The 26,296-nt window shown below is 38.4% G+C and overlaps 3 protein-coding genes across 5 annotated transcripts in view; all 3 read right to left on the bottom strand.

The window, feature by feature from the left end:
* Positions 1–7,998, bottom strand: part of ank2a (ankyrin 2a, neuronal) — a 90,023-nt gene extending 82,025 nt beyond the window's left edge. For 2 of the 3 annotated variants that reach the window (XM_016671228.1, XM_016671229.1), the window contains exon 1: positions 7,556–7,998. In XM_016671228.1, the coding sequence (XP_016526714.1) occupies positions 7,556–7,693 (138 nt within the window). In that variant the 5' untranslated portion in view covers positions 7,694–7,998. The remainder of the gene's footprint in view (positions 1–7,555) is intronic. The other variant, XM_016671230.1, reaches the window with a different exon arrangement.
* Positions 7,999–9,184: 1,186 nt separating this feature from the next.
* Positions 9,185–13,660, bottom strand: hpf1 (histone PARylation factor 1). The gene is made up of 8 exons (XM_007551734.2): positions 13,599–13,660; positions 12,162–12,345; positions 11,237–11,423; positions 11,008–11,106; positions 10,736–10,889; positions 10,267–10,354; positions 10,006–10,178; positions 9,185–9,815 (listed from the first exon to the last, which is right to left on the bottom strand). Exons 1-8 carry the CDS (start codon positions 13,635–13,637, stop codon positions 9,681–9,683), a joined length of 1,059 nt encoding a protein of 352 aa, XP_007551796.1. The 5' UTR covers positions 13,638–13,660; the 3' UTR covers positions 9,185–9,680.
* An 825-nt stretch (positions 13,661–14,485) lies between these two features.
* LOC103137799 (cGMP-specific 3',5'-cyclic phosphodiesterase-like) lies at positions 14,486–25,883 on the bottom strand. The gene is made up of 20 exons (XM_007551733.2): positions 25,532–25,883; positions 23,821–24,415; positions 21,648–21,731; positions 21,477–21,554; positions 21,296–21,385; positions 21,059–21,214; positions 20,857–20,924; positions 20,609–20,757; positions 20,237–20,412; positions 19,963–20,013; positions 19,597–19,743; positions 19,360–19,488; positions 18,642–18,736; positions 17,067–17,154; positions 16,842–16,942; positions 16,666–16,743; positions 16,504–16,567; positions 16,342–16,416; positions 15,934–16,017; positions 14,486–15,301 (listed from the first exon to the last, which is right to left on the bottom strand). Exons 1-20 carry the CDS (start codon positions 25,783–25,785, stop codon positions 15,164–15,166), a joined length of 2,700 nt encoding a protein of 899 aa, XP_007551795.1. The 5' UTR covers positions 25,786–25,883; the 3' UTR covers positions 14,486–15,163.
* Between the last annotated feature and the right edge of the window lie 413 nt (positions 25,884–26,296).

Raw genomic sequence — 26,296 nt, 5'->3', positions numbered from 1 at the left:
AGTACTCTTTCTCTCCCCTTTCTACTTCTCTCTAACTGGAAGCAGCATCATGAGGGCATGATGAATAATTAACCTCTGAATGCCTCTTACTGAACCCCATGCAACAACAGCTGTCCGCTGCAGAACAGAGGGTACAGAGAAAGTCAAAGCTAATTTCATTCATTCATTCATTCATTCATTCATTCATTCATTCATTCCTGGATAGATGGATGGGTGGGTGGATGATACAACAATGAACCCATTTCAAAATGCTTAAATTTTTTAGGATTTGTTTTATCAGACGGTACAGACATTAGAGAATAAATATTATTTACAATATTTAAACAATCCAGATGTACTTGAATGCACTATAAAAGTGCAATTGTCACTAAATCCTCTCTCTGGCCAGAGGGACTCGCCGTGACAGCTGATCGTGCAGCAGCCATTGAGTTGTTGCATCCCAAATGAGGTGCAGCGTTTGTTTTGGACTGGTTAAATGCCACAAAAAGCTGGATTTGGAATGAGCTGATTTTTTCCCCCCCAGTACATGTGATGTTACATCCACACTGACCTTTTTTCAGGTCAGAAATTTAGCTAGCTAAATATCTTATTGTTGTTAATATAGTGCATACGTTGAAATAAAGTTTTAATTCGGTTCACTATGTTTTCTCCATTCCAGAGCCATGTTTCCACATACAAGAGTTTGTTGACGGCTGAGTCCTGGGTTTCTTTTGGTGTCACTTTTTAAAAGCGTACTTTACATTGAGAATGACGTTGTTCACATTGACATTCTGCTTATGTTCAAGTATAAAAAACAACATTATTTTACATGTGTGTACCAAATCGACAGGGCTGGACTGGATATCAAAAAGAAAATCAGCTTTTTAAGTGCTATAACTGAGCTGCATCTTTCTCATTCACTGTGATTTAGGAAAAATACAGCTAAGAAATGTGCAAAGACCTAAAAGGTGGTAACCAAATGTGAACACAAACAGGTGCCGTGTAATCTCAGTATGTGCTAAGCTAACTACTTAAGCTAGCTAACATTAGTCATTTGAAATCAGATGGATATTTCATCTTATATGAGGTGAGCATTAAAGCATCCTAAATTTGTGACCCTGTTTCCAACAAGGATTTCTAAACATTTTTGCGTGACTGGTAAAAGCCTAAACAATCTACTCTCACTGCTGCTTAAGTGCTGTGTTATTGACAAAATGGCACATTAACAGATGGGCTACCAGCAATTGTACCATCTAACCCTAAACCAAAAGGTCTTTCTTGATTTTCAGTATGAGACTGTGATGCTCAGATAAAAGATGATTTTTTTTTTTAAGAGTCACATCTTAACCGAGGCACCTAGCACTTCATGACTCTTCAAAAGATGCTCCGTCTATCATTAAAGTGAGCCAGGAAGAGACTGTCAGTTTAAAAGTAGGCCAGACCAGCCAGATAAGCAGTACCATAGTGACCAAAAGGAAGAGTCGGGACACTGTTTGTATCCAAACATAGATCTGCTGATGCACTATTTGTAGATCTGGAATTGGGCCACGAATGCTAGTGCTTTTTTTTTAGTCTTATCACCATTACACACCTCATGTGTGTGTTTACATGGGATGTAAACACACACATGAAACTCCAGAAAACACCATGTGACTGTTGCATGAAGATTGCATCAGGGCATGCTTTCAGAGCCAAATATGCTTATTTACAGAATATGTTAGTGTTTTGTTTTAGCTTTGTCTGCAGCGGTATATTAACTAAAGACACGTGATAATAGCAGCAACAACTTGGGTAAACTAATAATCAGCACAATGTTTTTTTGGCATGCACTCAACAACCACGTAATTACATCCACCTTTTTATTTTCTTGTTAACACAGTGAATCCACCAAACATATAGCAGCAACTGTATTTAGGAGCAAAACTGTGGTGAAAATCACTTGATGAAGCTGCAACTGTTTGGGGACGGGATAGGAGTGAGGTAACTTTAAACTTCACATGGTTGTTTGCAGTGAGAATAGAAAGACTTAATGTTGTCGAGTTAAGTATTTGCTTATTTATACCAAGTCATATTGTTAAAATTGACCAACATTATCAGATATCAAGAGTTTTCCAAATACGATGCAACAAACTGATTTGTTGACCATGATAACTTCACTGTACACCAGAGGCTTCCATAGCAACAAGACCTCAAACAAACAGACCTGAAACATCTTTGGGATCTGATGGAGTTCCACATAATGGATGTGCAGCAACCAGGTGACATGTCAATATGGACTAAAATCAGATGTAAAAACTCAGACTAGTGAATCTCTGGGACTTGTCTGCTTTCAAGAAATGTACATGAAATGTACGGAGGACTATTTGTAAGATGTAGAAAATATGAAGAAATTAAAACCGAAACTAAATGGACACACGGGTCATGTCTGAATGCGGACATTGCTGCACCAATGATCCATAGATCCATAGCAAGATCTTACAGGAAGCAATTATGATGCATTTGGTATAAACATCTGCAGATGCAGAGGTGGGGGTGGAGAAGGGTTGGGCGATTGCGGTTCCTTGCAGGTGTCTATGTAAGCATTTATAACCAGGAAAGTGCTCTAAGAGCTGCATTAATCTGATGTGTAATACAGTGTATGATGCTGGACGATGGTTAAAGATGAGCTCTTTCAAACTGCACCTGAAGATGCAGCCTACAGTCCAACATTTCTATTAGGCACTATGCAGGAAGACAGATGCAGTCCAATGTGGGGGTGTATTGATGTAGTTGTCCATAAGTAATGCAATGAAGGCCATGACTCCATTAGTACTCCCTTCCTGCACAGCCCCATCCTACCACTCCCAGTGGAAAAAGACGGTCAGGCAGATAAGCAGGCAGATACAGAAAAATAGAAAATTTTACAGACAGGGAGGCAGAAAAAAGAGGGGGATGAAAATGTCAAAGGTTGCAGCGTAAGCCGACCCACTGGCGCGCCGGGACTTCTATGTTGGGGCGGCTACATTGCAGGGAAACTGGAGATGGTTAGGAATGATGGCCGAGACGACAAGGAGAAATCTGGGGTAAAGTGTCACATGTTTGGGAAGTGAGAGAACATCTACAGCTCTGGTGGAGAAAAGATGAATGGTACAATGGCCAGAAATAGTAGAGGGAATGTAGTGCAAGATGAGCTGCGACCACGGGGGTAGTTAGTTCTCAATGAGCATGTTGTCACATTCACACAGGGGAAGTGATGAATCATAACACATTTGTTTAGATAGGGCAGAGCAGATAAAATAGTTGTTCACCAGAACATAAAAACTGAAGAAATCCCAGTAATGCAGAACCATTCAGAGATGTGGATACATTCAGATAGAAAGAGGCTATTTTTCTCCAATACCACACTGGAAACAGGCAGTATTTTTAGACCTGCGAGTATGATCCTCGTATCACGTGTTCCTTTGTCGTTTTCTGTTTTTTCTCACCTATGCTGGAACTGTTTTAGCTGCAGCAGACATCCTGTCAACATTATGCTTTAATGAAATCTCTATTTTAGTATCTTTCCATTTTCTGTTAGAGAATCTTCGCATGCTGGCCTGCACTGCAAAAACATATCTAATCATGCCTCACCTAATTCAGTCAAAACCAAAATGCCAAAGCTAAAGAATATTTTAATTGGAGTTTCTTTTTAAAAAATACTTGGTTCAAATTCAAGACGTGACAATGTGAATTTAAAGGTGTTGCTGAACAATTTTCTGAAGAAAATGTGAACATCTCTCGCATGGTCACCAATGCCTGATGAGACCATCTTTTCTTAAAAAGAGAAGAAAAGATTTTGAATTGCAACAATGGAGGACATTGAGCCAAAAATGCACACCTCTTTACGCTGAGAGTGGGTAAACTGTACACAGTCAACGACAGCAAGTACGGTTTTGGTGAACCTCCTCTCATCTGCAGCTTGCCCAGACGCAGTGGTTTGCAAATATATTCACACCCCTGAGAGTTTTTCACGTTTTGTCTCTTTATAACCATAAAATATGAGCATATTATTTTGTAATTTTATGTCAATGACCAATACAAAGGAATTGCACTGATCCTTTGTATTGGAATGGCAGAATACAGTTGATTTTAGCGATCCCCTGAAACAATGTCTCTCTTTCTCAATGTCACATGCTGTTTTTATTTTTATTTTAATTTAATTATGTAAAGCACTTTGAAATGCCTTGCTGCTGAAATGTGCTATACAAATAAAATTTGATTGATTGATTGATTGATTGATTGATTGATTGATTGATTGATTGATTGATTGATTGATTGAATACTATTTGCTGTAATTACATGTAGAGGTTTTTGAGGGCATGTGTCCACCAGGTTTGAATTTCTGGAGAACTACATTTTTTAATTTTGTTTCTCCGGCTGTGTATTTAGGGTAAATGTCAGGAAGGTGAACTTTCACCCCAGTTTCAAGTCTCTAGCACAGGGGTGGGAAACTCTAGGCCTAGAGGGCCGGTGCCCTGCAACTTTTAGATGGATCTCTAATTCAACACACCCGAGTCGAATAATGAGGTCATTAGCAGGACTCTGTAGAACTTGACTGCTCTTAGGAGGTGATTCAGCTATTTCATTGAAGTGTGTTGGACCAAGGAGACATCCAAGAGTTGCAGGACACCGGCCCTCGAGGACCGGGATAGCCCACCCCTGCGTTACCTACATAGCTAGTGGGAAACTACAAATGGGAAGCATACAACTAATAAGTATTCTATTGGTAGACTCTCCCACACGAGTTGTGAATCTCTGCTGCTCCTCCAGAGTTACCAGATCAGACAGTTTAGGTGATCCGTCATGCCTGGGCAGATGTGCAGTTGTGTAATGCTCTTTATATTTCTGACCAATTTCCTGCCACATTGCAATATGCTATTTTCTGTTAGTTCAACACATACGACACATTAAAGTTTGACCATTATGTGGTCATGCGACCACCACATATGGTGGTTGTATACAGTTCTTTTAATGCATGTAACCTGTCCACATATTAAGCCCAGTTTTCATGCTCTAATAAAACATAGCATCAGCTGCCAAAATTGGATTTTCACCTGAAAAGAATCAAATTCCTCAAGACTCTACTGTCCCAAATAAAATCTGCAGGCAAACCGGGTATATCAACACAATCTAAATCATGCAAAGGAGGAAATCCCAAATAAAAGTTAATAGAGGCAGAACAAATTTATCTGTATGTAAGATAGAGAGAAAAAAGACAAATTTGATCTTAGTGTTTTTGATTAACCTAAGATTCCTAGAAAGTTATCTAAATATTTCACTACATGTTCCTATATGTTACATGGTTACACGGCAGACTCAGCTTATGACCTACTTTATTCCAAGCATCACCATTCCAAGCTGCAAACCAAGATGTTTTACTGTTTTGACATTTTTACTTTGTTGACTCCTTTAATGTATTCAACCTCCAGAGATGCTCTTCTACTTTACATCAACGTAAAAAAGCAACTTTGGATAAAGGATTTCATATGTTGAGTTAGTTTCTTTTACTAAGAAAGAAATAAGAACTAAATGCCCCAGTTGCCGCCTCCCAGGTGTTCACCAGAACACCTGTCTGGGTAGAGATGACTATGCTTTTTCCTTTCTGATATTGCAATCCATCAATGTGTCCGATCTCAAGAACCCCACCCTGTAATGAGAGCCAAAAATGTGTGTCTGTGTGTGTAGCACTAGAGTCCATTACTGAAATCATATTAGCTTCAGAGAGTGCACTGAGGGAGGAAGCAAACCTTCACCATCTCTCCTGGCTCACATTCACCAGCCAAACATGCAGATTACACAATCACGAGTGGATGAGAACTAGACATGGTCCAATAGAATCTTTCTGTACCCTAACCCTTGGGGAGAATTACATTTTTACTGGACTTACAAATGTGCAAACAAAAACGTGCTCTTACCAGCCATTCTATTAGGTATGCCTGTTCAAATGATTGACATAGCAACTCAGCCAATCTCACGGCAGCAGATCAAGTGTCTGAAGGAGGTGAAGACAACTTGCTGAAGTTCAAACAGAGCAAGGGCTCATATAAACCGGATAATAACAGATTGGAAAAATGTTGACTGGACAGATTACACTTGGTTTCAGCTGCAACATTCAGATGTTGCAACAAGCGGGTGTAAACACCAAGAGAAAATGGATGCATCATCCTTTGGTCAATGTTTCTGACTGGTGGTTTTAGTGGATAGTATTGGTAAGGTTTTCTTGGCACACTTTGCTTTCATTTGTGCCATAATTGATGCCTAATGGAAAGATCTCCATTTAAGTTATTTTTTGACTGAAATCTGACCTTTACTATAAATGAATGTATGAATCCATTACTTGCTAACCTATGACATGGGTTTTTGTTTTGACAATGATCATTAAACATTCAGCAAAAGCAAAGCTGTTCAGTTCTTGAGCCGACACGTTTATCCATACGGTAGTTTTGATTTGGGAAATATGGTTGATTGACCAGGGAAGAAAACCTTGGGTTCAGCTGAGGACTTTTTATGAAGGCATTTTTTTTCTGGTTAAAATGTTATCTTTCAGTTTTTTTTCCCAAAACCAAACAAGTTATCTATTGTTTATTTACACGTCCTGCTGGTGGGGAGTAGTGTCGCCCACCAGTATTCTGTACAATGTAAGCATTGAAAGAAAATGACTGTACACCATGAATGGCTAAAGTTATCAGATTTGCAGCTTCTGATTTGGTGCTTCAGTAAAGCACTATTACATTTCTTATAAAGCAATTGGGGTTACATCAGATCAACTATGGCACTAAATCTGAAATACTTAGACTGATTGTTTTACACTGCACAAATAGCATGAAAAATGTAATTTGAGCTTTATGAAACTTTTATTCTATTTGCAAAACCAATTGGTATTTTCAGAGCTTTTTTGCATTACGACCACCTTGGATTTCTGGCTGGGGCGTAGAAGGTGCCCCTTCTGGCAGCGAGCAAGAACCACCCTTGGGCAAACACACAGAAATATACACACAAATAATGTACCATGCCGAAACAGACTGAGCATCCCAACAAGGACAGAGGGCAACATGTAAACAAAAATTGTATAAAATTATTCCTGGTCAGTCCCCAGATAGGATTAACCTGGAATATGCTTTATGAAGACAAAAAAGTAAATAACCCAAATTCTGACTGTCCGGATAAGTGACAAGTGTGAGATAACTATATATTTACAGTAAAGCCACGGTTTGAACACAATTAAACAAAGCTAATTTAAAAAAGACTTTTGCAGATGTGCAGATGATTATTTCCACGGCTTTAAACTACAGCCTATTTTAATTTGTTTAAACATCACTTAAGCAGCTCAATTTAAGTATTTTGTGAAAACAAATTACGTTTTCGACAAATAAGGAAATCTGACGTTTTATTAGCAGCTAATTACATGTAGCAAAGTGAGTTCGAGGATGATCATGGTGTTTTCTCACACGGCAACGCCTTGGAGAGCCCTGCCTAAGCGCAGAGCATCAGCAGGGATGTTTACACGGCTGACTGGGCCGGTCAGTGCAGAGAGAGCAGGCTACAGACAGACACCCACCTGCCGTATGCGGTTCTGGTGCAGCGGCAGTGGAGGTCCACCCTCCGGGGACGTGTTGCTCGAGGAGGCCCGTTTGGAGTCTCGGTCGGAGCCGCAGCCGCCGCCCCCGGAGCGACTTCCTTCAGGGCTGCTTGACATTCCGTCTTGGGCTGACTGCCAGTAAAAAAAAATATCGGTGCGGTCAGTGAGGGTCTTTATGCCGGTGCAAGGTGGATGTGTGCGGGCCTCAGCATGCACGGAGCTCGGCGGGGCCCCGCGTCATTCTGCGTCGTCAGTGAGAGTCTGTGATGACAAAATGTGAAGAAGAAAAAAACAAACATATGAGGCGATTGCTCTAGACTGAGAGCAAGGAGAGCGCTCTCTCTGCGCAGGGATGCTCCCGGTGTGCAGCTGGAGCCTGCGCATGTACGTGTGTGCGCGCGGGAACGCGCTTCCTTCTGATGCGCTTTCCCGAAACTCCGCAGAATCCGTGCTGCCTTCCAAGACAATCGGACATTTCATTAACGCCCTTCGATTGACAAGGAACCTGGAATTTTTATGTAGTTAACTTTCTTCTATTTGGCCTATTTGCTTGAAACTAATGTTTGTACACAAATTAGAGCTTTGTATATCGCAAAAAATTGGATTTATAATAATAATAACAATAATAAATCATTAACAGCTGCTTAAATTGAGCAAGATGGCATCCTTATTTTAGCGTGTGTTTGTATTTTCTCTATTCAGGTGTTATACGTGCACTTACTGTGCAGTGAAGTTTGCAATTGTACGAGTTCACTTTTCAAACTGTAACTGGAGTTGGACTTGCTTAGCCTGTGCCATCTTAGCATCTTTCAACCTCCAACTGGGCCTGGAATTCTTCACTAAACTACATATTTAATGAAGGTTGACAAGATCAATACCAAGATCTTGAAAGCATAGGAAAAAAAAGCGCCTTCAAGGGGGCATGAAGTCATTTAAAACGATCATGATAAGAAAATCTTTAAAGTGGAGTTGGTACATAAAATCTAATAGCGAGAATTTTATTTAATCTTTTAGTTCTTAATGGATAGATCTGATGTGTAAAGCAAAAAAGCAAAAAAATGTTGAAAATGGTTGTAACAACTTCATCTTTCCGTTTTTAAGTTAACTAGAATTTAGTATGCCATAACTCGTGGGTCATTTCATGTTTAATTTATAAAGTTTTTGAGAATATTAAACTGAAAACCGCACAATTATAAACAATATCCTTTGTAACAAGCTTGTTTTCAGATATTTTCCATTAAACAATGAACTTGCAGTCTAGTTTTTATTAAAACCTTTTCTTTACTGCAGCCATAAATAGTTTTATTCAATCATGGTGGATTGTGAAGTTGGGCTACATGAGGATCCCTCGATTTTTCCACTTGGAACTTCAACTTTTAAATATTTCTTTTTGAACAGAACATTTCAAAGCATAAAAATGTATTGATGTACCAGTGATTGGTTGTGTTCTACAAAATGTGATTTTTTTTTTTTCTAGCCCAATAAATGCATGAAAACTCAACTGCCACTTTTGGTGGGAAAAGGTATGTTTTCATGCATAGATTGGGAACAAACTTACTTGAATTCAAAATCACTACAGTAAAATCAGCCGCACATTTGTTCTTTTATGGGTCAAGTTTATTATTGCTGTTTGAAATAAAGTTTAAAATTTTGACAGTCTGTGCACCAAAGCAAAAAGTAAACCCATTAACATAATACTGATTGCTGTAAAGAACAGGGAGATCTGTTGAGATTATGGGACACTATGGCATCTGCAGTCAGTAATTTTATGGCAGATATCATGATGCTCATTTTAGCTGTAGCCACTGACAACACTGTCTTCCGTTTCTATTACAATGTATTAAAATAAAATTTCCCTACCCAACATAGACCAATTAGATGAAGTATTCACCAAGCGAGCACCAAGAGACAACATCTAAAAATATAAAGACTTTATTACACATGTAAATTTAACAATATATCACTGAAATGATTCCATAAACAACAGCAGCAAGAGAATCACTAAAAAGCATTAACCATGACAAACACCAGTAATCAAATATACATGGCAGGAAAGCTTATAAGAACCAGAATGAGAACTTCTAATGGACTGCTGAGTCTTATTTTATTGTGCAGAGAGTTGGTCCAAGTTGTCATGGCTGCGACTGCTCAGATGGCTCTCCAAAATTTCCCCAAACAAATTCCTTTTCAGCAAGCTGTAGGCCATTGGTAGAAGTTGCTTGACAACCTTATGAAAGTACTGGAGGAAAAAAGATGAACAAGATTAACAATTGTTTGCACTCCAGGTGTAAAGACTTAGTGGAATTCAAGTATTATCTTGTGTCAGAGACATTTTTTTTCCTATAATGTTACATGAGGTTAACAATTATCTAAACTGTAAGTGAATTATTACTCCAAGGTTGTAATGGGGTTGCTGTTCTTCAACTCACATGCGATCCATAACAAAAAAGGTCAATTCCAAGTTCGTAGCCCATTCCATAGTCGCATTCGTCATTAGCAAACTGAACAAATGTCATCATCTCCTGGATCGGTCCAAAGGCTTTGACACGTTCCTCATCATTCCGAGCTTCTGCAATGGCTTTACAGATCTTCTTGAGACCAGCTAGTAGAAAGATGTGTAAAGAAATACATTTAAAAGTTCACATAAAAAGAATATATCAAAGAAAAACTTTTTTTTTAAAAAAGGTTACCATCTGTTTCTGGTAGTTCTCTGTATCCTACATCATTCTTGTCCACAGGCACAACAATTCCAGCACCATGGAAGGTCTTGGTAACAACCTGCAGTATTACAGAGAAGGAGGAGATTAATATCTGAGCTCTATTTTAAAGCAAGCTATGTGAAGGTTGTACACATATTGCTTTTGAAGATTGGAAATAACTATCATTTATTGTTGTGATACTTATTTCCTTACAAGAATTATGAATGAAGGAAAATGACAAACACAAATGAATAAGTGAAAAGAAGCACAGGTAAGGTTTGGAAAGTTTGGAGTAATGAGCCAAAGGAAAAAGAAGAGATGAAAAGGGAAGGAATGAACGAGATCTCAAAGAATGGATAAGAAAAGGTTGATGGATGCAGTACTTAGACAGGAAAAAAGTTTGGAAAAAATAGTCTTCCATACTTTTTAAGACTATGAAGGAACCTGGTTTGAGAATCACCTTTCTGTCCCGCTGCTTCATGCTTTTGGTCTTCTGCTCTAAAGAAAAGCCTAATGTCTCAGCCTGGTCTCTCAGCTTTGACTCCAGGCTTTCCAAAGCCTCTTCTTCTGCTCTTTTACCATTTCTCTCTTTCTTCTTCCTCAGCAAATGCAGGCTAAAGAAGAGATGCAAGAAAAGTATTTCAAAGACAGAATTAAATATGAAAAAGAAACGGTATGAAATCACATTTTTTTCCACAGCTGATTATATGGAGAATAATGTGGTTTACTTACTAAACAGCTGCAAAGATGTTATCTCCCATTTGTGTTATGTTGCAGCCCTTCTTGGCATGATTTTCCCCAACAAACGAAGGAAGAGTGTCTGGGCTATCTCTGATGTTTTGACAGTTGAACAATTAAAATAACTACAACTTATTCTGCTCATAGGTCTAACTTTAGCCAACATATTAATCTCTGCAAAGCTACAAGACTTTATTATGTATATATGCATGTATTATGATACCTGTAGTATCCCATGTGATGCTGGGAATCCTCACTCCCTTTGAGAATTGTCTGAAACTCTGGCGGGTCATAAAAATATCTCCAATGCAGATGAAAGTTGGGCTGAGGATTCTTGGGGTTTCTGTTAGCTCCTGCCAGAATGTCGAAAGGGCCGACCAGCTGCAGACCCAGCGTGTCTTTCACGGCACCTAATCGAAAGTGTGTTGAGACAATCAGCGTAAGATCACAGACAGAGAAGCTAAAATAATTTCTAGTTCTGACATTTTTTCAATTTAGACTTGCATACAACATCATACTGATTTCCTCCCCCCCTCAAAAAAATATGCTCAGGAATTAGCCTCTTTTCAGATCTTTGTTACGGTTTCAATTGTTTGTTGAGCCTTTCAGCTGATTGCGAGGAGTAAAGATCAGATCTAGTTCATGGATTGAAAATATGGGCTGAACAGGGGTCTTTAAAATTATTTTGCTTCTACGTAGTCCAAGTCAGGAGTGTCAAACCCATTTTTGTTTTGGGCCAAATTAATATCATGAAAGCTCTTAAAGGGTCAGTTGTGGCAATTTGTTGATTTTGTGTGAATTTCAACAATAATTCTCAAGAAACTGGAAGAACTGAATGATGTAATTTGGCATTAAACAGATAAAAACTGCATTGATTTGATTAATAACATGATATTTAAGCACATTTAATGTTTAGTCTAGAATCAAGACAGCCACATAAAAAGCTATGGCGGGCCAGATTTAGCCCGTGGGCCTTGAGTGGTCTAAGTCAACATAAAATAGTGATAGCTATGATAGTACAGCAGTACTATTAGTTCCAAAAACCCTGGAGAGAACAACAGGGTCTCTGACAACATTCAGAGACAACGGAGAAGCAAAGCAATGGTTTAGCACAAGTATAAACTATTGCATTTAATCACTGCATATACCACAGGGGTTGTCAGGACTGAGCTCCTTGCAGAAGTCCCAGAAGTGGTAGAGATCCTCTGGCATGTGAAAACCATACAGCTGAGCCAACTCATCACGTTGCTCTGCACCGACTCTTGATGAAAGCATAGCTTTAGGTTCATCAGCTCGGGCTTTCTTCACCTGTCCATTGGCTGAGCACGACTCCTAATGAAGAAGCAGAGAAATCCACAATGACATACGTTCAGTTAAATTAGTTGGATGTGTTTTGTTGCTGTATGGCGTCCAGAACTTTCGAAAACTTTTTCACACTTCAACCACAGCATCCAATGAACTTTGGAGGGTTTTTTAGGCAACAGATCAGCATACAGTAGGACAAAATTGGAAAGTTGTTGAAAAAAGCTTGATGACTCTCTCCTTTTACAAAACAAAGAAAATAGAGGTGTGCATTTGAAGAATCTGAAATCAGTTTTTCTTAATATCGGTATTTTTTCCAAAATTGGAAAAATATTTACCAATTAGATTGTTTTTTGTCATTTGTGAATGTTTAGAGTGTAGTGGACTATAGAAGGCTGGCGGTCCTTTTCATTGTGAGCCTCTGCGAGCCCACACATAACCTACTGAACAGGGGTTATTTTGCACATTCTGCCATCTGCACTGTGTTAGGAGTAAACACCTGGTTGGTCTGCATCGTTTCTCTACCTCCAGCACGTCAAAGGCCATTCTAATAATCAGCCTGAATTACATACAGGTGGACTCTGCTTACTAATTAGGTGACGTTCAAAGACAGCGGGACTCACCGGATTTTAATAAGTATCAACACGAACGTGTTCTATACGTAAAACCACTCATTATTTCCTTCCACTTTATTATTACTTGCCACTTTGGTTCGTCGTTCACACACAAAAAAATCTAACAAAATACCAGACACTACAGTTTTAACTCTGTAGCCTCTCTCTGTGCTCAGAGTAGTAAACTGTGATATACCCGATATGTGAACTTCTTAGGAAGAGTTGAGGGAAGCCTATGAACACGTATTAATTCAATTATGTAAAAGTTTTAGCTCGTAACAGACCATTTGTAGTCTTTGATAAACAACATTAACCATGGAAACATCCCCCTACCGCAATCCAACAGGCTAACTGACGAGATTTGCTAGTTAAAAAGGGAGGCTATCTAGTAATTATCAACACGAACAAATGTGGAACAGTGTGTGAAGCACCATTAAAATGACGTGACCAGTGCTGCAGCAGCACTGAGCAGGGAAGCTGCTGCCATGTTGGCTCCCACCGCTGATGCTCACTCAGTGCATCACACACTTCTGCCATTTGCGCTTAATAATAGATGCAGTTTCAGTATTTTTGTATTCATAACCAATACGTGTCTTAACCTCGTAAGTCCATCTTCTAAATGGATACTTAAGATGGCAGTCAAATGTGCTTAAATGAGGTTAAAATTACCTGATTTGGTTTGGTTTTTCTTTTTGCGCGCCCTGTCATTTTCTTCCTCTTGTCTCTCTGTCGTCGTCTTCTTCTGCAGATTTACTGAAGCAGCAGCAACCTAAGTTAGGTAAACGTAGCGCCCCCAACAGATTGGATCGGGGAGGTACTTTTTCCTCATAAAATATTGCACTGGGATGGAGGATTGCAATAACGCCGCCGCAGCAGTGAGCGAATTCAAGAAAATGTTTTATAATTTTATATATAATTTTATATATTTATAATAATTGTACATATATTTATACATTTATATAAATAAGCACATCTACTAAAATAAAAATAATTAAATGTAGAATATCTCTAAAAAGTCCAATATTTTTTTGTCCGGGATTTGTTTGTGTAGTAACTTGATGCACTGACTCCAGCCTCAGTGCCGTCTTTGTGAAGCTACTACAAATTGTTAAATAGATTTTGTTTGATAATCCTCTCAAGGCTGCAACTCTCCCCATTGCTAGTGCAATGTCTTCTATCACACCTTTTCCTTCTGTTAAATTTTTTGTGAATACGCTTTGGTACAAAATAGCAAAGATCTTTCGTAATTTACCCTCATTGTGGAGGGTGTCAATGACTGTCTTCTAGACATCTATAAAGTTAGCAGTCTTCCCTATGATTATAATATCACCAATACCTAATATATATACATTAAAATGCTTTGTTGAAATTAATGTTATGTAAAACTCAAATTCTAATTATAAAAATGATAAAAGTGACCACAAATCAGAATTTTACTTTCTAAAATAGGAGACAAAACATTGGTAGCTTTTTTCTCGACATCCTTATGTTTTGAAGAGTTTGCTATGTTTGTAGATAACGCTTTGCAAACTGATTAATGACACTCTCTCACCAGCTTCAGTTTGCATCTCTACAAGGTCTTCTGATTTTATTCTGGGATTGATTTGAACATTTCACACCAAAACACATTTGTGTCTGGGACAAAGAAACTGTCTCACTCCAAAACAGTATGGTGGCTGCAAATTTGTATGGTGTTTATTCTTACATAAAGTTGTTTGACCACAATAATGTGACAGCTTGACCCGATGGAAATTGTACCAAAGTTTGAACAAGTCTTCAATTCTGTTCATATCTTGCCCGATTTCTTATTTCTACATAATTTCACACAAGGAAATTAAAATACACCCAGAAGCATTCCCCCCAATTACCTCAAATGTTGTGAATTAACTTTGTCACAATAATTGTCATCTGGGCTTTCACAATTTTAAAGTTTATCAAAGCACAGACAAACTTGTTAATAAAAAATTCTTCCCCTCATTCTGGCATTAGGCGTGTAGATAGGTTTTGTAATCCCAACTGACTAAACAAAAAAAGCTAGTGCAAACAAAAACAAGTTTATAGATTCCTGTAGCTCAAAATTCAGGTGTAGGTAGAGGAATAAAAATAAGCCTACTGGCAATGGGTTCCAGATTCATTTTCAGTTCTGAGGTGCCCGAAAATGTTTCAAAATATCATGTGTTTTGTTCTTTTGCCAATTGTTCAGCTCCTCTTTCTGTCTCTTCCTCTTCAATTCTTTAAGTTTCAAAGTGTAAACTGCAGTTGTCTTCAAGCTTTCCTTCCCGTGTGCCTTCAGCAAGATGCAACCAGTTTTTCCTGTTCTTCTTACAAGCATTCACCAATGGAGAGCAGCTGTCGAATAATTTTGACACAGCCTGAGTTGAACACAGAGAGAGAGAGAGAGAGAGAGGATGGATGGGTAAGCAAAGATTCAATTAGAGTGAAGTAACAAGAGCGTAGAAGATGTTACTTAAATATAGTTCCTCGCAAAAGTTTTCATACTTATTGAACTATTCTACATTTTGTCATGATGCAACCATAATCTTTATCGGAATTTTATGCGATAGACCGACAATGCTTTACAAACCAATTAGCTCAAACTTTGTGACTGGCATGCAAAATGTTTTACGTAAAGGGAAGCTAACGCTACATGTCCCCTAAACATTCAGTCCCCAGAGTAAGACATTACTGTGGCAGCAGCATGCTGCGGGGATGCTTTAGCAGATAAAGGCAGGAAGGCTGACGGGAAGATGGATGGAGCTAGATACAGTATATTCTTGGGGGAAATCTATCAGAGGCTGCATAAAACTTCAGACTAGGCCAGAGGTTTGCCTTCCATCCAAACAACTAAAAAACACACACCCAGAGCTACAATTTCATTAAATTTGCTACTTGGTTTGATCTATTACATCAACTTCTAATAAAATAAATAGAAATTTGTAGTTACAATTTGACCCAAACTAAAAAAAATGTTTAAAAGCTATGAAAACTTGAGCAAAGCTCAAACCTTGTACAGAGGGAAGCAGATCTCATCGATGTATTCAACCTGCATGTATGGCAGACGGGTGCTGTTTTCTCTGTCCATTACGTCCTGATGAGGAAGAAGTTAAACTAGCATCTAATATGGATGTATTCGTTTAGAATACATCCATATTCTCGGAGAATATGGATGTATTCTAAATGAATACATTCATATTCCATCAGAAAAACAAAATCAAAATACAACAATAAAAATCCTTTTAACTCAGTTTTGTCCAAAGTGCAGTCACCATGTTGTCAGTTTACTATACTATCTCATAAATAACTATTTAATAGATTGTACCACAAAACAATGCAAAAAATTTGTGAAGTTTTGTTAACAATATCTGTATTACATTGTTACTGTACCATAAACTCCTGATGAAGTGCAACTTACAATAGGTTTGGTTTTAAATTCCTCTCTCTCTTTGTCCCCTTGAGCAAAGAACTCCATGGCAACAAGGTTGGCAATCTGAAAGGAGAAGAAATGAAGGTTAGAGCAAGTAGTAAATCAAAAAGACTGTGTTTGTTTATGTAATCAGAATTTTCTGAGACCTACCCTTTTTTGCTCGGGCCAAGGCTTTGTGATGGCAGATAGATCACTAGCTGTCATCAGCATTGATCTGTCAGGTAAATTAATAACATAAAAGACAACTCTTCACTCTCTGTTGCTATACACATAGTTATAAATGACTCTCAAATGAATTATCTTCACTCTCACCTCAGCAAATCTCTTTGTTTCTCACTCCTCCAGTTCACCCTGCTTTTCTCAGCAAGAGAAAAAAATTCTCCTCTTCTTCTACAAACAGCACAGTAAACAAATTTATGAGGGCTTAGAATTATTATCATGTAAGTGCCAGACCTCTTCCTACTTAGACAACTTTTTTCCAAACATACTGCATGTAGATGTTAAGATTAGTAGCAAGGATTGCCCTTTTGATCATGTGCAGTACAGCTCTATGGTCCTCATCTGATAAGTTGCTGAGGATCTGGCTCCCCTAGAAGAGAATCAGAGAGAGACTAAGAGAGGAAGACAAATAATTTAAAAAGAGACAACTAAAAAAGTTGAAGAAATAATAATAATAATAAAAAAAAAAACAAAACAAGGAGATCAGATTTTACGGTGTTATTCAGAATGAAGATGCACAGGTTGTAGTGGTGGTTCTCTAACGAGGAGTGACCGTACAACTGAGCTAAAGGCTGCTGAGACCTACAAGACAGAAAACACAGCGTAAAATGCTTTGCAAAAGTACCCAGACTCTTTAAATGTTTTCACATTTTGTCATGTGATAGACCAACAAAAAGTAGTGCATAATGGTGAAGTGAAGAGAAAGGATACACATTGTTTTGGCAATTCAGTATTGATGGAAGGTGAGATCCTCTGGACCGGTCTTAAATCTTTTGCAGGGTCCAACAAGTTTTCTCAGAAATGCATTTCTTAGCTGAGGCTGAGAAAAAAAACTAGGATGCCCATCTCCCTAATTGCTAGTTTTACCACTTTAATTAAAAAAAACTTAATTGAGATGCTTCTTATAGGCGTCAACAAGTGTTTGACATTGGTCTGAGGTCAGCTTATTCTATTCCTCACTTCCAGCTGAGAGATGTTTGAGAAGTTTCTTGCATGTACAGTCTGTTTACCATCTCCCAAAACCTCAATAAAATCAAGACCTGGAGTTCATCTTAGACCATAAATTTCCATTTTATAATTTCGAGCCAGCCTTTTATACATGTTCAGGTATGTTTTCTGTCATTGTCATGTTGCATGACCAGGTTCAGTCACGCCTTTAATTTTTCTACAGATCTTTCATTTATCTTAAGCGCCATCTGATATGTGGTAGATTTCCATTATGTTGAGCTGACCGAGTCCTGCTGCAGCAAAGCATTCCCATATCATGACACCACCACGTCTATGGTGGCGTCTTCTTCACTGTTGGTATGCAGTTCTTGTTGTGGCATGCTGATTTTAGTTTAGTCTGGCGTCCAATAAGACAGAGAACGTAATTCCAGAAATACTGGTCTTTGGCTACATTCTCTGGATTTCATACAATTGCATATCATTAACAGCAAGCATTAGTGCACTGTACTTGGTCTCATGACAAAATTTTGGAGTTTTTCTTTGACTTATTTTAGAATCATGGAGTTTGACACAAGGTGAACATGTACCAGATTGCAAAACCTCTGGCCTAAGCAGCCAGACCAGGGCATGTTGACAGTTGTTTTGTAGACTATCTTCCATGTCTTGGGTTTAGATGAAGGACTGAACAGTCGTCCATAGAAGGTTGAACTTTGGACAATGTTTCTAAGCTTCTAACAACTTGTGTTCCTCGGTCTCCACGATGCTTCTCACTAATGTCCTCGAACAAACTTCATTGGCTGCACAATATCTTATTTATGGCTATCAGGGAACATGGTGATCAATGCAAATGCTCACCACTGTTTTCAGATTTGCATTTAGGATTTAGAATATATAGATTTATGTAGATTTTTTAAATAGGGAAACTTGCAATCACTTCTCTTCCACAATTTTGCTCTAATTTGTGTTGGTCATCATCACATCAAATTCCAGTAAAATATATCCAATTTTGTAGAAATAATATAACAAACAAAATGTGAAAGTGTTTAAGAAGTATTAGTATTTATGACATATAACTGCTTATTTGAAAAATAAATTGAGTTGAATGAAAAAAAAAAGTTCACCTTTCTATGTAGGAGTTGCTAACTCCTCTGTGGTCAATGTCGTGGTTCAGGGTGGCTATCATCAAAGCTAAGATCTCCAGCCGAGAAAAAATTTTCTGAGACACAAAGACATTAAAAGGAAGACCAAAATAATTGAATATAATCAGCTTCATTTTTCTTGTCCCATGTATGAGAAAATATTTTCTTTTTCATGTTTGAGCCAATCTCTGTGTAGTCTGTATACATTTTGATCAAATCAGATGAGCAAAAACATACATTTTATTTATTTTATTTACATCAGACTTACCTCCCCGTAACCCCCCAGAAACTCCCTGCCATTTCCAGCTGTCTATATCTGCTTCTTATTATTGCAAATCAATAATAACTGCATTAAATCTTTGTTTATTGAAGAAATGATCCAAAAATTGTAATATTTAGATGCTCTTCAAACAATAGAAATAAAGTAGAAGAAAAAAAAAATCAGACAAAGCCGCATCTGATATTCACTCAGATTTATGTTCAAAACGGCTATTATTCTTCTGATGGTAAACTCTGACAGTCAAAGTTTACAATTAGTCAAAAGACTGACTGTGGATACAGTGACTGTCATTCAAATGAATAAACCATCTGTTAACTTCATGTGTACACACACTATTGTACATATAAAAAAACCCAATCATATACCTAATCATATTTATTAATTTATTAGTCTACAGGTGTGACTCATACATTCACTCACCTGTAGCCGATCTGTTGCCATGAGCATAGCAAACATACTTTGAGCAGTGCTCAGTGCATGGCTCCAGTTGTGATAAGGAATGTGGCTCCTGTAGCCACGTCTCACAGTGAGGACCCATTGACAAAGGCTCTGTACAGGAACGAAAGGTGACTGACAAATTGGTATTATGGCGTAGAGAGAAGGAAATCTGCTTTACAAACTAAGCTTGCTTTAATAGAAACAAAGCAGATCAGATACCTTGTAATCAATGTTGAAGTCCTGCACTAAATTCAGGTCCAGAAACATTCGAACTGTGGCCTGAGTGGTGGCGTCTTCTGGTAGGCCAAAATCAGAGAAATGGAAGTCCAAAATATTCAGTGATTCTGCTGATGGGATTGTGGTCTCCTGCAAAACCAACACCATCATCACCACCACACACAAACAAACAAATGTGCATTTTATTTTTGTAATCAAAAAACATTGCTTAATAGCCAGAGGGGAGTGTTTTTGTTAGGTGTAGGTTTTTTTTGTTTGTTGTAAATATCATCAGTCAACATGTAGATTATACTTTGAAAGAAAGAAAGGAACAAACAAACAAACAAACAAACAAAAAAGAGAAATCACCTGCAGTGCCTTAATGTCCTCTTGTGCTGCAGTGAGGTGGTAGGCAAGAATCTGCAAGATTAACATAAGTAAATTTAAACATTTGCAAACAAAGTAAGAAACATGCTCTTCTAATACTCAGAACCACAATTAAAAACATTTTTAAACTCATATTACACATCATGAAAAGAGGCAACAATGCCAAAAACTACACCCGTGTATGGCATATTTATGAATTAATCTGAGCACATTTACTGTACTCTCCAGGGAAAAGAGTTAGGGATAACCGTCCTACCTCTTCTGTAACCTCTATGCTGGCCCTTCTCACTTCAGTGATCTGGACAGCTTGAGCATACTGCAAGGCCAGGCCACAGTACACAGCCAGATCCTCCAGGAGTCGCTCATCGTATCGATTAAAGGGTTCCAGCTCATTTGAGTCTCTGGTCTGTTTGTTCATGAGCTGGCACACAGCTAAATGACAGAAAAACAGACACTGAGCAACTCAGGATGTTTAATAGTGTTCAGTCTTTAGCAGAAATAAAGACATATATTTTTATGTTTGTTTTTTGTTCATTTTTTGATCAAACTATACTTCAAACTTTGATCGTCCCTCCATAATCATTTTAAATAAAAGTAAGTGATAAATATATAAAATCAAGAAACTTACCAATAACGTTTTCTGACCTTTCATTTCTCACAGGGCAGCAGACGATACTCCTCTCTGATTCAACAGCGCTCTTTGCCATGTTAACAGTTTTTGTAGCCCTCACTGTTTCACAAGCATGTGACGGATCTATAGCACTGATGTCATGCTCCCTAAAAAATAATATAGACACAGGATTTTTTTTTTAAACAGAAAATCTAAAAATGAAAGATGTTAAATTGTCAACAGGTCTCATTGTCTGTAGGACATACCTTCTGTAGATCTGGCAAGTTGATCCAAACTCTTCACACTCCAAGTGTATCACACATGAGAATATGATCTATGGTAAAAGCCAGAAAGCAGCAGGAAATACAATGTTGTATGATATAAGTTGTATGATATAATACAAACCTGACATGTGGATCTCAAAACCACTAATAAAATGCAAAATATGATGTTAATTAGAAGATCAACCTGATCGTCCTTTGTGACTGAGGTTTGGTCACTGGGGATGAAGATAGTGCAGTATTGAGCATGCGTGAAAGGCATGATTGTGGCAGCCATCTTGCTCAACAGAACCTCAAAAGAATGATGCTCCCTTGATAACACCTGTGCCATTTCTATCAGAGCCTAAGAGACACACAGATATACAGCATGCATGAACATTGAGGGGTTTATTACGTGGACACACAATAGATGACATGTTGCTACCTGGCTGCGCTTAGCCTCTTGTCTTGAACTCTCATACAGCTGGATGTTTTCCAGAACCATCCCCAATACATCCATATGATTGGACAGTACCTGAGTAATAAAATTTAATACACAGTTTTTCCCAGGCAGGAATTGATACATATTCTAACAAAGACTGTCATCCACTGGTTCCATTTCTCACCTTTTCATCCATGAAGGTAAAAGCAGGATGGCAATCACAGGCTTTTCTTTTGTTGATCATTACCACCACACCCAACACCTAAGAAACAAATCACATAACTCATTGTTATGCAGTATTGATAGAACTTCAGGTGCAAAATCAATACACAAATAGAACTGTGATGAATGTTACCTCTCGCCTGTGGTTCTTGATAGGAACACTCAAAACCGTCCTAATCTTTAAGCACCGTTTACTGTCTTCTTTGAACCTGGGATCCTGGTGACAGAAGTAAACAAATAAAACAAGTCTTACAATATTATTTCCGAGGGTCTCACTTATTTTAAAAAACATATGCATGTAAGACATGTACAGAAAAACTGCATGTGCTAGATATTTGTGTAATTTGGCAACAGAATATATTACTTATTAACCAACCTCCATGTAGAAACATTTTGACAGTATGCAGGCACATTGAGCCTTGCAAAACGATTTGTTCACTTTGAACACTTAACAACCAGAAGCCTTGAGGGATTTAACTTGAATTTTATCTGGGAGGCAAACACAAAGAATCATGCTTTAGGGAGTTGTACAACTTCTCTGTACAGCTCTATATAGAGAAGCTGTACATAGTCAGTGGGGAGTGGTAAATACTGGGCAAACCCTGAAGTAAACCAGTTACAGGCTGCAGAACACTTAAGATGTTACAAGCTTCTGGCTGTATGCCTTGAACACACAGCCAGAAGCTACGGTTAAAATGGTTTAGATTAAACCATATTCTTCCTCTAGAATAGAACAGTGTCAAAGTGCAAACCTAAATATAATTGAAAACATTTGGCAAAGCTTAGAAATGGATATACTCCATCTCATCTGGCTGAGATTGAGCTATTTTGGTAAAAGTAAGCGCAAACAAATATTGACTCAAAAGGAATTAATACAAACGCACACCCTACCTTTCATATTTTATCTAAAACAAAAAAATATGAAAATCATCGATCAATAACTGGAATAGCTGGAATTGCTGGAATACCTTTCCATATCCGTCCTGACTGATTATTACCTGTGTTCTAACTGTACCAGGAAATAACTCTCATCCCTAATGACATTGGCCGCAAAGACGAGGGCTGGAGAGGGCATCAGCTGTAAGCCTTTTAGTGGCCTCTGCCACCTTTGCTCCTGGTGCAGGTCAGTGCCTGTGCAAATGTCATCAAGTAAATCATGCATTTTACTGCATCACTGCAGGTTTTTGGGAGAAAGGAAGACTCTCCGTTTGGTTCCTAAACCCTCTTCATGTGTAGTTATTACACTGAACTTCAAATGTATGCCAGTAATTTTTATAGTGTTTGGTTTACAGAAAAGGAAAGTACAGCATCTATTTTGTTCACATATTTATTGGGCACCACTTTAAGTGAATGCTTGGGTGAATAAACCCGGTTAAAGCCAAAAGGTGCCACGCTGAAAGCACAGCATAATTGCTAATTACTTCAGCTTAGCAAACCACTTTATCAGTAGACTAAGTCTAAAAGGATTAAAAGCAGCTACTCCATCTGGGATTTTGTGACTTGCTTCCCACTACCCATGAGACGACCATGTTGTCACACATGTCGCTAAAACCAGAGGACACATGAGGCTAACTCTTTATGATCTTCATAAATAGGGTGAATTCAGATTTTAAGTCTTTCACTCCTAACTTGAAAATTCCACTTTATGTCACATGGAAAACATAACAACACAAACTTCAATAAGATTTTGTGTGATAGATCAACACAAAGTGGTGTATAATTGGGGAGTGTAAGGAAATGATATGCGTTTGTGCACAGTGCATTTGAGTAAATAATTTAAAGAACCACCTTTTGCTGAAATTTCACCTTCAAAATGTATATTGTATGTTTTTACCATTGTTACATATAAAAAAGTTGAAACTCAGTCTATGAACAGCTAAGTTGATTAATGATTTAGTCAAAGTTTGGACTTTTAACATTCATGGGATCAATAAAGTATTTTTGATCTCATTCCATTGTAGCTCCGGATAAATATTTATGGTCATTGTCGCGGTGGAACAGCTCCATCCATCTTTCCATTACCAGTAATCAGCTTCCAAATCCTTGCTGAAAAAAAAGATCCCAAGCATGACTCTGCCACCACCATGTTTCATAGAGGGGGTGTTGTGTTAAGGGTTACGGTCAGTGATAGTTTTCCACCACACAGTAATTGAAAAAGTAAATGTTTTGGTCTCATCTGAAAAACCTGCTTCTTCCACATGTTTTCCTTGTGGTAAGCTGTTATGTTCTCATAGTGCAACATGACCAAATCTGAAAACGTTTAGAGGTTCAGAAACCTTCGCAAGGTACTATGCAAAATAAAATACCTTCTGAGCATCTCTCAGGTTTATTGGCAAACCTGTGGCCAAAACCAGCTCCATGACACCCTGCAGTATTTTCTGATGTGCCTGGCTGCACCCATTTGCTGTCAAGGATATCACTTCCTCTAAATCACTTTCTCCACTGTAGGCCTTTCTCACAAGAGAAAGGGCACCACCCTCAGCAGCCAGCAGCTCCTCAGCATGGTTGAGAGCTCCCTGGCAGAGCTCTGCCACAGATCCCATCCATCTCAGCCCTCCTCCCAGGAGCCCAATCATCCATGGGCAGCCTTCTCCGAGGCCACAGGACACACTCTTTAGATCAACTGTAGGCTGAATATAAGGAGCAAAGGGCAACTTGTTGGAACAAAGACAAATGGGAGGACAGGGAGAAACTGGAGGCCATAAGGAGCAATCCGTCTTATCAGGAGCACTGAGGATTGGAGTAACGGGAACAGACGTTGTGTGGTGAGGAGCCATCATTAGCGGGTCATGGAGGTCATGAGAAACTTGGCAGTCACATCTGTCCTTGTGGGAGATGATGTCCAGGTTTCCCATGCTCTTCAGAAACCTTGGTGTCATATCTGCCTGAGGATCACTGATCCTGAAATCGAACACAGTAGACAAAGTAATGATAAACAACCGAGACACAGCTGCTAGTGAACAGTGGCTGATTCAGGAGCTGCACAGAAGGCTGGAGCCTCTTGTGCCGAGCATAGTTTAAGAAATGGGAAAAAGATAACACTGCTGCAATGACGCTGACGGCATGTTAGTGAAATGAATGAATTAATCAATCAATCATTCAAATCAATCAAAATCAATTTGATTAATTGATCATTAATTGATTAACCCTAACAAGGTAGGGTTTCCCCTACTTTGTTAAAAAAGTAGGGGAAATCTACTTTTGATAACAAATAGGGTTTTCCAAATATTACCTTCTGAACAGACATTTCAAAAATAGTATTACAACAGAATATGGCATTTTTCTGGTGCTTTGAGTCATAAACACAAAATAAACACACAAAAGCTTTCCTTTTCTATTTTTTTCCCTATTGGCACTATGTATTGGTCGAATGACATAGTTTAATTTTGTTCGGTTTGTATTGAGAAAAAAAAAAAAAAAAGACATGTTCAAGGTTGAAAAAACAAAACAGTCACCTAAAGTCTGAATACCAAGAGGGATATTTTTTGATTCCTCACATCAATCCTGACCTCAAAAAAACAAAATGGCTGACTTGCAATTAAACATTTTCACAGTTGCAGTCATAATTATTTCCCTTTTTTTCACAATTCCGACTATGCTAAATTTCTCATTGAATCTCTCCAACACAGTATTATAATGTGTTAACATTAACAGACCCCTTACCAAGTTTGAAAGTATAACAGGGAGAGAAATGCCCAGTTTTTGTTGTTTCTAATAAAAATACAAAACCTTTTCTATAGTCATTAGTAGCGGAATGGGGGTCACTGTGAGTCCGTTTGGAGCAGTAGGAAGAGCTCAAGACTAGCTGAGCCAGAAGAGACACTGGCTGGGAAAACCGTGAGAAACCCAATGTTTTTGAAGAAAAACCGAATTTTGCACCCTTTTCTTTTGAGAAAACGTTCAGCTTTCAACAATAAAGTAAAATCCATATTTTTGTATGCGCGTGTGAATGTTAAGGGACATTTTATTTAATATTTTAAAAGTTAACATTTCCACTCAGCCGTCAGAGAAACTTACACTGATGCTCTGCGTGAAAAGTACGCGCTGGTAAAATCCGAGTGGTCATCCAGCCACGCTCCGTCGTTTGATATTTCACCTCCTAATCTCACTTTTCTCGCTTTGGAGCGGGGGCTCCACAGGGGGGAAGAGAGCCATCCTGCGCCTTGAACGGAAAGAGACTGTATCGCTTCTGTCCTGCGGAAAGAACCTTCAGGACCAGCAACTTCGGAAGCCGGCAGAGAAGCACCGGGAGCCCCGCTGTCAGGCTCCATGGACTCCTTCGCTTCAGAGTTTCTCCCACGTACAAGAAAGAGAAACAAATGGGAAACACCGGGTAAGCTAGGTGATAAGATTAATGACGTGTCAGGACAGGGTGATCTCTGCAAGTAATCCCCTGACCTTAATTTAACCGGTCTGGCCCCAAAGGTTTTAGATACTTGGAGCTGATTTAAACCTCAGCGCAGAAAAAAAATTAATTGATTTAGAGCTGATGCTTTGCTTCAATAGGAAGTATCATTCTGTTTTAGCCAGAAATCGCTGAACAGGCTTTTAATCTTCTGCTAGCTAAAGCTAAATGCAATGCCAATATAACCCTTCCCTTGAGCTGTGACCCAAAATAACATTTGTTGCAGCACATCATGATCACCAATAAAAACAACTACAAAAATTAGATTGAAAACATAAAAGAAAGTACAATTTTCACATGCTAAGCATGTCCTCATGCACAAAATCTGATCTTTGTACTAAAAAAAACAACACTTATCAAACCACGATTTAAAACAC

This window comes from Poecilia formosa, unplaced genomic scaffold (assembly GCF_000485575.1).
Source record: "Poecilia formosa unplaced genomic scaffold, Poecilia_formosa-5.1.2 Scaffold43, whole genome shotgun sequence".
NCBI classification, from domain to species: domain Eukaryota; kingdom Metazoa; phylum Chordata; class Actinopteri; order Cyprinodontiformes; family Poeciliidae; genus Poecilia; species Poecilia formosa.
Note: the sequence above shows the minus strand (reverse complement) of the source record. Positions and strands in the feature narration are given on the sequence as shown.

Coding starts and splice junctions, on each gene's coding strand:
- LOC103137799 (XM_007551733.2), bottom strand. CDS start 25,785: ATGGAGCCTGACAGCGGGGCTCCCGGTGCTTCTCTGCCGGCTTCCGAA. Junction 24,416..25,531: donor TTTTCACGCAGAGCATCAGT/GTAAGTTTCTCT, acceptor GTTCGATTTCAG/GATCAGTGATCCTCAGGCAG. Junction 18,737..19,359: donor TGGCAACAGATCGGCTACAG/GTGAGTGAATGT, acceptor TTTGTGTCTCAG/AAAATTTTTTCTCGGCTGGA.
- hpf1 (XM_007551734.2), bottom strand. CDS start 13,637: ATGACAGGGCGCGCAAAAAGAAAAACCAAACCAAATCAG. Junction 10,890..11,007: donor AACATCTTTGCAGCTGTTTA/GTAAGTAAACCA, acceptor TCTCTTCTTTAG/CCTGCATTTGCTGAGGAAGA. Junction 10,179..10,266: donor AGAACTACCAGAAACAGATG/GTAACCTTTTTT, acceptor TCTTTCTACTAG/CTGGTCTCAAGAAGATCTGT.